The sequence below is a fragment of the Hemicordylus capensis genome, chromosome 1 (assembly GCF_027244095.1).
Source record: "Hemicordylus capensis ecotype Gifberg chromosome 1, rHemCap1.1.pri, whole genome shotgun sequence".
Classification (NCBI taxonomy): domain Eukaryota; kingdom Metazoa; phylum Chordata; class Lepidosauria; order Squamata; family Cordylidae; genus Hemicordylus; species Hemicordylus capensis.
In genome coordinates, this window is record NC_069657.1 from 313,475,216 (window position 1) to 313,487,024 (window position 11,809).

The 11,809-nt window shown below is 42.9% G+C and overlaps 1 protein-coding gene across 3 annotated transcripts in view; it reads left to right on the forward strand.

Moving 5' to 3' along the window:
• LOC128341074 (cytochrome b5 reductase 4) overlaps positions 1-11,592 on the forward strand; it is a 64,951-nt gene extending 53,359 nt beyond the window's left edge. For all 3 annotated transcript variants that reach the window (XM_053287139.1, XM_053287138.1, XM_053287137.1), the window contains 5 exons: positions 5,084-5,236; positions 5,840-5,990; positions 7,374-7,460; positions 9,481-9,645; positions 11,026-11,592. In XM_053287139.1, the coding sequence (XP_053143114.1) occupies positions 5,084-5,236; positions 5,840-5,990; positions 7,374-7,460; positions 9,481-9,645; positions 11,026-11,080 (611 nt within the window). In that variant the 3' untranslated portion in view covers positions 11,081-11,592. The remainder of the gene's footprint in view (positions 1-5,083; positions 5,237-5,839; positions 5,991-7,373; positions 7,461-9,480; positions 9,646-11,025) is intronic.
• The last annotated feature ends 217 nt before the right edge of the window (positions 11,593-11,809 follow it).

The following is an 11,809-nucleotide window of genomic DNA, read 5'->3' on the forward strand; positions in this document are numbered from 1 at the left end:
TCTGTTTGATCTGAATCCTTTGCCCCCTCACACTTTAAAGGATGACATTTGCCCACCAGATACTTCCCAGCTCCTGTTGGCTATTCCCCAGGCGTCATTTTAAAAGCTGCTTTGCAACCTTTTTGATTTTAAGCGCCAGCGGTCTGGTTCCATCTTGGTTCAAGTGCAGCCCATCCCTTTTGTACAGTCCTTGCTTGCTCCAAAATAAATCCCAGTTCCTAACAAATCTAAACCCCTCCTCCCGGCACTAACGTCTCATCCACGCATCGAAACCCCTCAGCTCTACCTGTCTCATTGAACCTGCATGTGGAACAGGTAGCATTTCTGAGAATGCTACCTTGGGAGGTCCTGGACTTCAATACTCTACCTATCAACCTAAATTTGGCTTCCAGGACCTCCCGACTACATTTCTCCAGATCATTGATGCCAACGTGCACCACAACAGCTGTCTCCTCTCCAGCACTGCCTATCTATACACTGTGTGATGTCCGCAACCTTTGCACCAGGCAGGCAAGTCACTGTGCAGTCAACACGCGGATCACAAACCCATCTCTCTATCCATCTAATGATCGACTCACCCACTAAAAGGAGGCCCCCACCCCCCAGAGGAGTACCCCCTGTTTTAGGATATGGGTTCATCTTCCACTGAAGGGGTCCCTTCTAAAGGAGCATTTCCCTCTTCCTCAGACAGATGTCCTCCTTGCTCGAGACCTTCATTCTCCCTGACAGCAGAGGAGCTATCAGCCCTGGAGTGGGATGCTTCTACTACGTCCCTGAAGGTCTCGTCTGTCACACCCTCGGTCTCAGATAGCGAGGAGGAAGGGGATGCTAACTGCCCTCCAGCCTATGCAGGGGTGCCTGAGGGGCAGAGCCTGACTGTCAGTTACCAAGAGATGGCTGAAGCATCAGAGCAGGCACAGCAGTCTGAGGCAGCAGAGACAGGGACTGACGAACTGGAGGATGAGTTGTTCAGGCAACCCCCACTGACTCCACAGCAAAGACGGGTCACGAGATGGCTCGCGCAGTTGGAATCCATCAGGAAAAGTAAACGCCTCTTGCAGAGGGTTGATAAGCCTTGAATCCCTACCAGCTGAGAATTATCAGCTTGGACTTTAAAGCACATCTACAGCTTGCAGTTAGCCGCTGGAAGACAACGTACGTCATCTGTAGTGTCGACAGCCTACAGCCTGAGCCAGAGAGAGATTCCGAGTGTGCTTTAGCCTCTGCAACCCAGACTGGTCTTTTGTGAGCTACATCCTAGACTCCCCTGCTGGGTGCCTAGATTACTGACATCGTCCGCGTACCTCTCTGTCTCTCTGAGTTTCTCCAGACCCGCCACCTCAGAGAGCAAAGAGCTCATTTCACCGAGCAAACACTTCTGCCCATGGGGCAAATAGTCATACATGTGGCACTTTGTGCAATACACTGGGAAGTGCCCCCTCCCCTGCTGACTTTCTATCTTCATACTGTTTTTTTTTTTTTGGCTGTTTACAGGATTTATAGTTTTTTTAGAAGGATAGGTCTCAGCTGTAATGGTCAGCTATTTAACTGTCCAAACAGCCTTTCTTTCTCAAGAATATGAGGGAGTGATTTGTACTTATGTGCTCTTCTCCACTGGGCTTTTTGTGATCACAGGGGCTTGTTCCAGGCTCCCCTGCACACTTCCCACTAAACTCCTACAAAACTCCAACATCCTGTTCGCTATGCTCTGTTCACTATGCTCTCTGGCCTTCAGCTCTTATGTAGAGAGTAGGCTTCCAACTGAGGCACAGGATGTGGGTCAAATGAATGTCAAAGGAATGTGAGGCCTCCCACAGCCGTAGCTGACTCCATCCCCTCCAGGCAGGGACAAACAAAAACACTGGATTTTGCTAGCCCTGGCAAATAACACAGAGAGAGAGAGAGAGAGAGAGAGAGAGAGAGAGAGAGAGATCCCTTAAAGAGAAACTAGCCCCTCAAAATCTCCCCTCCTCCTGTTAGTTAGTTTGAAGGCGGGAAAGGCCAGATCTTCTGTTTAGAAAAGCTTGCTCACCTCCTCAAACTGTGTCTGCTCTAAAGTAATAGTAAAAGTAATTACTTTCAAAAGTAATAGTTCCTATTATATAACTTTTGAAGAGCTAGTAATTGTGTTCACTCTTAGATTTTAAAGCAAATATTGCATTTCTGGATGTATTTATTTTTATTTATTTAAAATATTTCTATTTTGCCTCTCCAGCACTATCTTTGGGTGGCTATCATTAAAACAGTAAAATTGTAATAAAATATAAAAACAAATCAGCAAGATAAAATAGCAGACAAGACTAAAACGGTTTCTGAAATTAAAACCAGAATCTGAACTAAAACAAATTTTAAAATGCTTCTTTAAAAAAAAAGTATTTTCAGATACTTTAAAAAACTAATCAAGGAGGGAGATTGTTATGTCTGTGGCAGGGTTGAGACCAGGGCCTAAGATGATAATCTAAGGACTCTGGCAGATATGGGTGAATGTGGTCTAATAGATCTCTTAGTCCCAAGCCATGTAGGCTTTTAAAGCTCAAAACCAGCACTTCGAATCTGACCTGGAAGCAAGGTAGCAGCCAATGAAACTGCCACAGGATGGATGTGACACTTGGGAAGTGCAGTGGTCCCTCTAATTTTTCCCCCATCTCTCTGCGGAATGAGTTTTGTTCTGGGCAGCAGTATCAGGGCATTGAATTCCGAATGGGGCCTTCCTGATTCAACCTGAGCAGGACTGAAAATGAACTGAGCGGACATCCAAAAACTTGTGAGCGTGCGCATGTGCGCACGCCTTAAGAGGGGAACAGTGGTGTAGTGACTATCATCCACAAGCATTCTTACAGAAGAACTGCCAGGATGAACTCTACCACATGTTCCAACACCTTGCCCAGAAATGGCAACTTAGAGACTGGTCAAAAGTTGTTCAGGGTGGCTGGATCCAAGAATGTATTTTTCAGGAGTAGGGCCTAATGATCACCAACTTTAGCTGTTGTGGGGGTTGGGGCGGCACCTTCCTGTTTCAGGGAGGTTTTTCTCACCACAGAAATCCAACCTCAGCCCATCCCTGGCTGCCTTATCTAATTCCGTCCCTGCATTAGATAAGGCTCTGTTAGAACAAGTCAAAATTATAATGGGTTGGATACAAACGTTGTAATCCTTCCCAATGGAAGGACTTCTGTCTGAGGAAGGGAACTCCTGGATTCAGCTAAATAAAAGTACTTATAAGGAGAAATGGCAGTCAAATGTCACATATTCTGTATATGAGGAAAGTTGGTATCCTATTTTCATGGATAGATATGCAATGTAAACTTCATCTTAGAGGTCCATTTAAAAATATTATATAGATCGGGCTAACATCTTTAAAGACTGCATACATTTGTATGAGGAGAGTAGCAGCTTGTGGAGTCAGGTGTGGTGGAATGTCCCAACATAAAGTTGTTCTGGAAAGTTATTGGCTTTATAAGGACAACAGATTTGTATTATCAGTTGATCTAGGGAGCTTCTGTTGGAATGTTCCAGTTAGAGAGAGGCTGTCAGCGATGAATGTTTTGAAGGGACAGCAGTTTGTCTTCTGGTAAAAGAGAGCCTGTATAAATGCAAAACACATTCCAGATAAGTCTGAAAAAACAAGTGAAAACCAGGAAAGTCAGACATGTTTATAATTGTCAGAGTCCCAAATGAGTCCCTTGTGTGTGTCTCAGACACTTTTGCATATGCTCCAGAGAGTCATTAATTCCCCCCCCCCCACACACACACACATTTGAATGTCAATCCAGAGACTTTTCCAAGTTTAGGCTTCTGTGTGGGACACAGAGTGGAGATGAAAATAGGCCTGAAAATCTTTGGTGCATGTGTGGAAGGCTGCTGTATATCCCTTGGATCCTGGCTGCTGTTCTGATAAGATGACACATAAGATAAGATTATATTGTAGGTTTTGGGAGCATGACAGTCAAAATGAAAATAGCAATGTGCTATAGGCACCAGGATGAGTAAAACACTGTTGAAATTTAGTGCAGCTGCGCTCTCTCTCTCTCTCTCTCTCTAAATATAAATATAAATATAAATATAAATATAAATATAAATAAATATGTCTGGTGAAACTTCAGACAATAGCACCATGCAATAGAGGCAGATCTAGAAAAAGTAGACACTCTCAATGACGTCCTTGATGTGGTTGATCTTAAAGATATTTTTGTTCAGCCCCTTATAACACACACAAGTTCATATATGTAGGCTCTTCTGTTTCTTTCTAGGAAAGGGGAGACACTTTTACCTTCACCCACAATGAGCAGTACAGGGAAACCCCACTATTTGCAGACTCACCATCCGCAGTTTCGCATATCCACAGGTGTCTAATTGGTACCCATTTTCATTATCTGCATCCACGGTTCCTAGAGGCCTGGAAGTGTCCATGGAGGTCACTTCTGGCTGCCATTTTGTCTATAGGAGCCATTTTGTGGCTTATTTCTTTTTAAAAAATGGATTCCCCCCTCCATTATTTTTTGCAGTTTTTTGGGGGGGGCATTTTCAGCATTCCTGCACACGCAGACCCTCGCGGAGCATAGAACAGTGAACAATTTTGTGGTGTTGTTTTTAAAGTTGTGTTCCAACATTTCCCCTCCATTCTGGAACATAATCCCGTTTCCCATAGGCATAATGCCTCATTACCTGTGGTAGTAGGTGAGGAATGGAATACTTACCCACATGGGTAATCAGGTTTGCCTGTACACCAAGTAGGAAGCTTTTCATTATGTTAAGGTGTGCCTTACACCCCTTCCTCAAAGGGGTGTAAGGGATCATCAAAGTAGCAGCATTCCTCACCTCTTCAGGACTGATTGTGGGGCAATTATTATAAATCTTTAGTTTCTGGCCAGCACTATCTAAACTTGGTGTAACCCAGGGGTTCTCAAACTTGGGTCCCCAGATCTTGCTAGACTACAACTCCCTTCACCCCCAGCCCCAATGGCCTTTGATTTGCATGCCTTTTGCCATTGGGGCTGGGAATGATGGAAGTTGTAGTCCACCAATATCTGGGGACCCAAGTTCGAGAACAGATGCTTAACATTTCATTTTTTCCTTTTCTTAGGCACAGAGATAGTGAAGCCATATACACCTGTGTCATCTTCCTTAGTATCGACATTTAAAGATCCCTCTCACAATGATAAGATGCATATATTTTTTATGATCAAAATCTACCCTAGTGGACTATTCACACCAGTACTTGATTCTATAGAAATAGGTAAGTGTTTGTTTTTTCCTTCCAGGACATCCCAAGGCTTTTTTGTGCCATTAATCTTGTGTTGATACTTTCTCTTTGAATTGTTAAAATGTGTTAATAGCATATATAGAACTTCAGCAAAATAAAAATGGTAAGCATTGTAAGATGGTTTAAAATCAAGCCACTATCTGTTTACAAAAAAATGTTTATTTTTAGTGTTTTCATAAAGAATGATAGTTTATACCACTTATGAGTAAGCATCCAAAGTAAAAGCTGCATGAGCAGAAAGCCTCTGCTTGTGCAATGCAGAGAGTGGCAGATTTGGGCAATTCCCCCTTTTCCCCCTACAGTCGTGTCCCCATCCCCCAAGAATATATTCCTGAGAGTTGGTGGGGGGCCTCTAAAGCTGATTTTCTGGGCTGCAGAGGGAAAGGAGAAATGTTGAAAATCAGCCCTTCCCCTGTTGCTTAGGCAGAAGTCAGATTGCTCAGCTTCTGCTCTGGTTGCTGCTCTGATTCTATAAAATGTGAACGAATACAAATGTGTTTATTTTGATGGATGTTCAAAACACTTTTATCCCCCTTGCTTCAAGGTTTATTGCACTATTTTGTTTTCTTCTGTTAGGGGAGTATATTTCTTTGAGTAATCCTGAAGGTAACTTCATAAAGATGCAAGCTGAAGATGTAGAAGATCTCTTCTTATTGGCTGCGGGAACAGGATTTACACCAATGGTTAAACTGCTAAACTATGTTTTGACGAGTAGCAGTAGTCTCAGGTACCTTTATTACCAGAAGTTATAACACCAGTTGATGTTATATCTAAAGCCAAAGCACGATTACTCACTTCTGTGTTAAATGGCACTTACTCCCAAGTGAGTGCACATAGGATTGCAGCCTTAGCCTTTAAACATCCCATTCCAAAGACTTGCTGCACCAGCTGTTGTTTACAATAAAGCATTCTGAATTAACATTATGCCAATCTAGAATTAGGGATGTGCACAGAACGGCGGAGCTGCAGTCTGGCACTGGGGTGGGGGTTCCTTTAAGGGCAGGGGGAGGGTGTACTTACCCCTCCCGCTGCACGCACGTTACAGAGACGTGATGCACACATGCGACGTGCGCATGCGCAAAAGGCTTTCTGAAGCCTTTTGCTGCTGAGAGGGGGAAGGGGCAGCAGGGAGGTATCCTGCTGTCCAAAATGCTTACAAAAATACCGTGCGCCGGCGGGGAAAAAGCAGCGGGAGGGGTAAGTACACCCTCCCCCCGCCCTTAAAGGAACCCCCCACCCTGGTGCTCGAACCGCTGAACCACTCCAAGATTGGACTGGTCCAGAGGCCTGTAAAATGGCCTCTGGACCGGTCCATGCACATTGCTATCTAGAATTGCAGACCACGTGGTGATTGCAGGGAAGATAATTGATATAAATTTGATTATGGAGGCAAAGGGGCTTAAATGATCAGCATGAACAAAAACAACTGCCTACAAGCTATAGGAAATTCATAATAATTTTCATCACTGTCTTGACACCACCAGAATTAAATGTTGAGTACCTTTTTCTGTTGGTGGAAAAAAAGACAAGGAGCCGGGTCTCACAATCAGTGAGACTCGGTTTGGGAAGGGAAGCGGGGAGAGCGGGCTAAGCCCGCTCTCCCTGCAGACGAGCAGGGCGGGAGCCCTGGGCAGATGGATCAGCTGCCCAAATGACTGCTGGCTCTGTGATGGAGCTGGTGGGGGCTGGGGAGTTTGGGGGCCGCGCAGCCCCTGGAAGCTCCAGTATGCCCTGCATGAGTGCGCAAGGCATACTGGGGAGACCCTCGAGCCGGGAGGCTGCTTGTGAGTAACCGTGGCTACTCACAGTTTTTAAAACCAGGTTTGCGGCGTGCTCGCTCTGCAAACCTGGTTTAAGGGGAGGATTACTTTGGTGGGTTAACCACCGGGAGGCAACCAGGCTCGCCTGCAAGCCTGGTGTCTCCCACGATCAGCCGAAATCAGACTTGGCTCCCCTAGCCCGATTTCGGCTGATTGTGGGAATAGCCTCATTGTATATTAACTGACATGATTATTAAAATTTGCATAATTCAATATATGGTATTTCTGATAATTTATATGGTATCTCTGATAACTGTGATTAAATATTGAAGCTGTGCTATCTTTTTAAGCTCAGTGAAACTGATGTTCTTCAACAAAACAGAAGATGACATACTTTGGAGAAATCAGCTGAAGCAATTAGCCTTAAATGATGCAAGGTACTGACTTGCAGAAACTCACTTGTGAAATAAGTTTGTGCAATTATTTCTTGGTAAACATTGTTGCATGAGACAATGAAACATTCCTACTCTGCATGATACAATACTCTTCCTTCCAGCTTTTTGTAGCCAGGCAGAGGCTGCAACACAAGTTGTGTCTTTTCTTTTGTTTTTGGTTGGGGCAGGGAGAGGAGAGGAGAGCAGAGAGGAGACTTGTTCCTCTTCTCCCTTGCAATGAGTGCCTGCCTGAACATAACAAACGTGGTAGGGAGGAGCATACATCAGTAACTACTGATCCTAGAGTGTAGAATAAACAGTGCTGGAACAGTATTTTAATGCTGCAAGATTAAATTTACAAATACAGCCCCATTGGGAAATACTGGTGAGCTTTAAACAATATGTGTCCTATGTGCCAATAGGTAAGAGGGCAGTTGATGTGGTGGGGAATAAATTGCCTAAATTATTTCATTTACTCATCCATTCATTTCCCTTTTATACCACACCATAAATGCTGCCTTGCAGTCCTGCTGTTCAATCTTCTGTCCCCATCACTCAGTAGTCACACTCCTATATAGTGTTCTGTGTCCCTGAATTGCAGTGGTGAGACTTATAAGATGCTAGTGGGCATGCCTTGGATGGCTTGCTTGTCCCCCACCCCCTTACTATATTCTTGGGTAAGAGCTGTGTCCCTCTTTTCTAGTCATCCAAGTTTACTTTATTTCCCAAGTGTAATATTCAGATTATTCATGAGGTCCTTCTGGCTGCTGTTGGAATGCCTATGTTATAATTTTTCATCTAGTTCAGAGTTAAGTGTTCAGCTCTGCATGACCAATTTCATAGCACTGTTTGATATAAAAACAATTCAGTTTTGTTACGGAATGAACTGTGTAAAAACATTTTTGCTTTCATCTTGGATGCCTCATAAACTGCATACTGTGGGGGGAAATGGCTTTTCTGTGTGACGTTAATGACAAAATAGGAGTATTTTTCTTGACTTTTTGACAGGGAATACAGACCTTATACTTGTCTGTGTTTGTGTTTTTTTGCCGTTAACTCAGTGAGCCTCATTGTTCAGAGTTGCTTGTATATAACATTTTACCCTTTTTCTCAAATCCAGAGCAGGGGAAAGCTTGAATTCACTGTAGCCAACTTTCAGACTGTCCAAATGCAATGGAGACAATGGCTGGCATGTCCTGCAGTGTCATGGGGGCAATGCAGACCTGCCTGCCTCACTGCAGAGCACTAACACAAATGCTGCTGTGCAGGAGGGCTGTTCCGGTGCTGCTTGCCCTTGCACAATCACAGGTTGCACGCTCCTTGCACTGCTCCCAGTGCAACCTCCAGTTGGGCATGGGTGAACAGGCAGGTCTCCGTTGTCCACATTATACTGCAAGACATTTCAGCCAGTGAGCATGGGTCTCCCTGAAGTCTGTGGCATTCTCGAATAACTGGCCACAAATGTTGAGATCATCTTGAAAATCAGCTGTGGTGACTGAATATTACAGGGGCAAAATGAGGGTCTGTTCATGTGTTTAACCCAGCTGACGAACTTCTTTGCATGGAGGATGATTAAGCCCACACCCTCTTTCCATCAGTGCTGTGAACAGAGGCCTCATTTACACAGTTATTACACAATTAATCCTCTTAAACGAAAGAGGGAATGATTATGTCAATTAGGTGTCCACATGGAATGCCTCATGCATGCAGGAGGAAGACGAAGGAAGGAGAGAGTGGGCATGTTCTTTTCCTCCCTGCAAAGGTGATTAGTCTGTTGCCAAGGTATGTTTATACAATGAGCATTTGAGAGTATGAGGCCAGGAGTTTCCTGAGAATAAAGGTTGTTGCTGTACTAATAGTCTGCTCCAAAAGCTAGTTATATGGAATACTTAGCTTGAATTAATGGTCTAAATCCGACTTTCTGTAGGCATCTGGGTAAACCTGAATGTAGTGTTAGTAGTAGATTTCAAAACATCAGCAATAAAACACAGGCATGTGAACATCTATGTATTTTATTTTCCAGGTTTGATGTAGAGTTTATTCTCTCGAAACCAAACAAAGAATGGACAGGCAAACAAGGAAACATTTCTTCCTCCCTTCTCTCTGAGTTTGTGAAAAGAAGTAAATGTGATTCTAAGATACTTATCTGTATCTGTGGTCCATTACCCTTCATGGAACAAGGAATACAGTAAGTGAAAGGGGGAAATAGTGATGCAGCTCCTCACATTGTCTAGATGTTAGATTCTTTAATGTGATTCCTTTACAGTAGGCTTTCACAACTTATATTTAAGATATTTCTTGGGAAAAGGTATCTATTAAACATAGCAGCTTCAGCCCATTTGAGCAGATCATGAATGAGTGAGATAGGAAAAAGATGGAAGAGACTAATGTGCTCCAAGCTAGGGTAAATTAGGCTGCAGCATTTATTTAACACGGATTTGTAAGGGCAGGGTCTCAGCCCACATGTATGAACAGCATGTTGCCTGAATGCCAAAGAAATGTCATGGCAGAGTTAAGTGCAAGGCATAAGTGAGCCTGTGATTGTTGCCCTGGCCATTTAAAAATATTTAATATTAATAATTTTAAAAACACACATGTGCAATGTGGAACCTTCACAATGAAGGAAAAACACCACACCACCCCCTGCCGGCAACTACTACATCTTTAATGCAATGTATAAATTGAGCTTGATCCTGAACAAAATTTTAGGCAAAAATGTAGTGGTGGTGATGGTGGTGGAGAATAATATGGATAAAGGTAAAGTGTGCCATTGAGTCGGTGTTGACTCCTGGCGACCACAGAGCCCTGTGGTTGTTGTTAGTAGAATACAGGAGGGGTTTACCATTGCCTCATCCCACACAGTATGAGATGATGCCATTCAGCATCTTTCTGTATCGCTGCTGCCCGATATAGGTGTTTACCATAGTCTGGGAAATATACCAGCGGGGATTCGAATTGGTAACTTCTGTCTTGCTAGTCATGTTATTTCCCGCTGCACCATTAGGTGGCTGTGAATGATATGCAATACGGATAGTGCATAGGAACATAAGAAGCTGCCATGTACTGAGTCAGACTGTTGGTCTATCTAGCTCAGTATTGTCTACCCAGACTGGCAGCGGCTTCTCCAAGGTTGCAGGCAGGAATCTCTCGCAGCCCTCTTTTGGAGATGCCAGGGAGGGAGCTTGGAACCTTCTCCTCTTCCCAGAGCGGCTTCATCCCCTGAGGGGAATATCTTACAGTGCTCACACGTCTAGTCTCCCATTCATATGCAACCAGGGTGGACCCTGCTTAGCTAAGGGGACAAGTCATGCTTGCTACCACAAGACCAGCTTAAACGTGTGTGAAGACATTTCTCCACATTTTGTTTCTTTCTAAATCTTAAGGAAATGTCTGCAAAGTTCTTTGTTTTAATACTGTTTAATATAAAATTAGAGCAGAATCTAAACTAATGGCGTTTTATTGCCAAAAGAACAAGAGTATTCTAAGAAACACAAATTGTGCTCATCTTTGCTGCTCCTGCTTTGCCAATATATTTTCCAGTGCATCACTTCCTTTTTTAAAATTTCAGGTTTCTGCAAGATCTTGGGATCTCTGGTGAAGAAATACATTGTTTTACAGCCTAAAGAGTCAACAGGAGAACCCCAGTTGGCATATGCCAATTTTATTTTTTTCCTGTTGAGTTCTGAGAGAAAAACATTATGCATGAATACTTGCTTTTATTAATGTGATTACTTGAACTGTTACCTTTGGTGGGGATAATTTATATTTTGCTGCTTTGAAATGTATTTATTTTTGCTACTATGTAAAAAACTAGAATATTTTAGTAGTAAATAAATGATTACCATTAATTTTGTGTTGAACCTCGAATGACGAGGTTTAGTAGCATCCCTTTGCACTGATTATTTGGTTATAGAGACAGTACTTTATTATAACTTCTTTATTGTAAAATATTTTAATACAATATGACTTCATACATTACATTGTTAACTCAGGAAAATGCTTGATTTCAGTAGTACTGATATCATAAAACTGTAGTATCTTACTGTAAATAACTATCCTTGTAAACTATACAAAAATTTCAATTTTGTACACGCAATTATTTTTTGTATAAGACTAATAAAGAATGAGAGGGTTGCATTATAGTCAAATATTTTTATTTTTGCTTAAGCAGAAGCTTTATATTTAACCAGATTATTCATTCTAGTCATATTTGCTGCCTGAATTGCCTGGCATCCCATATTTTTGAAGGGTGGGCCCTTCCTGCATGGCTATCCCCACTTTAACCCTACTTCTAAACTGCTGCTTGCTTAGGAGTTCTTGATCTGGCAATCCTTTTTCTGATTATAATGCTA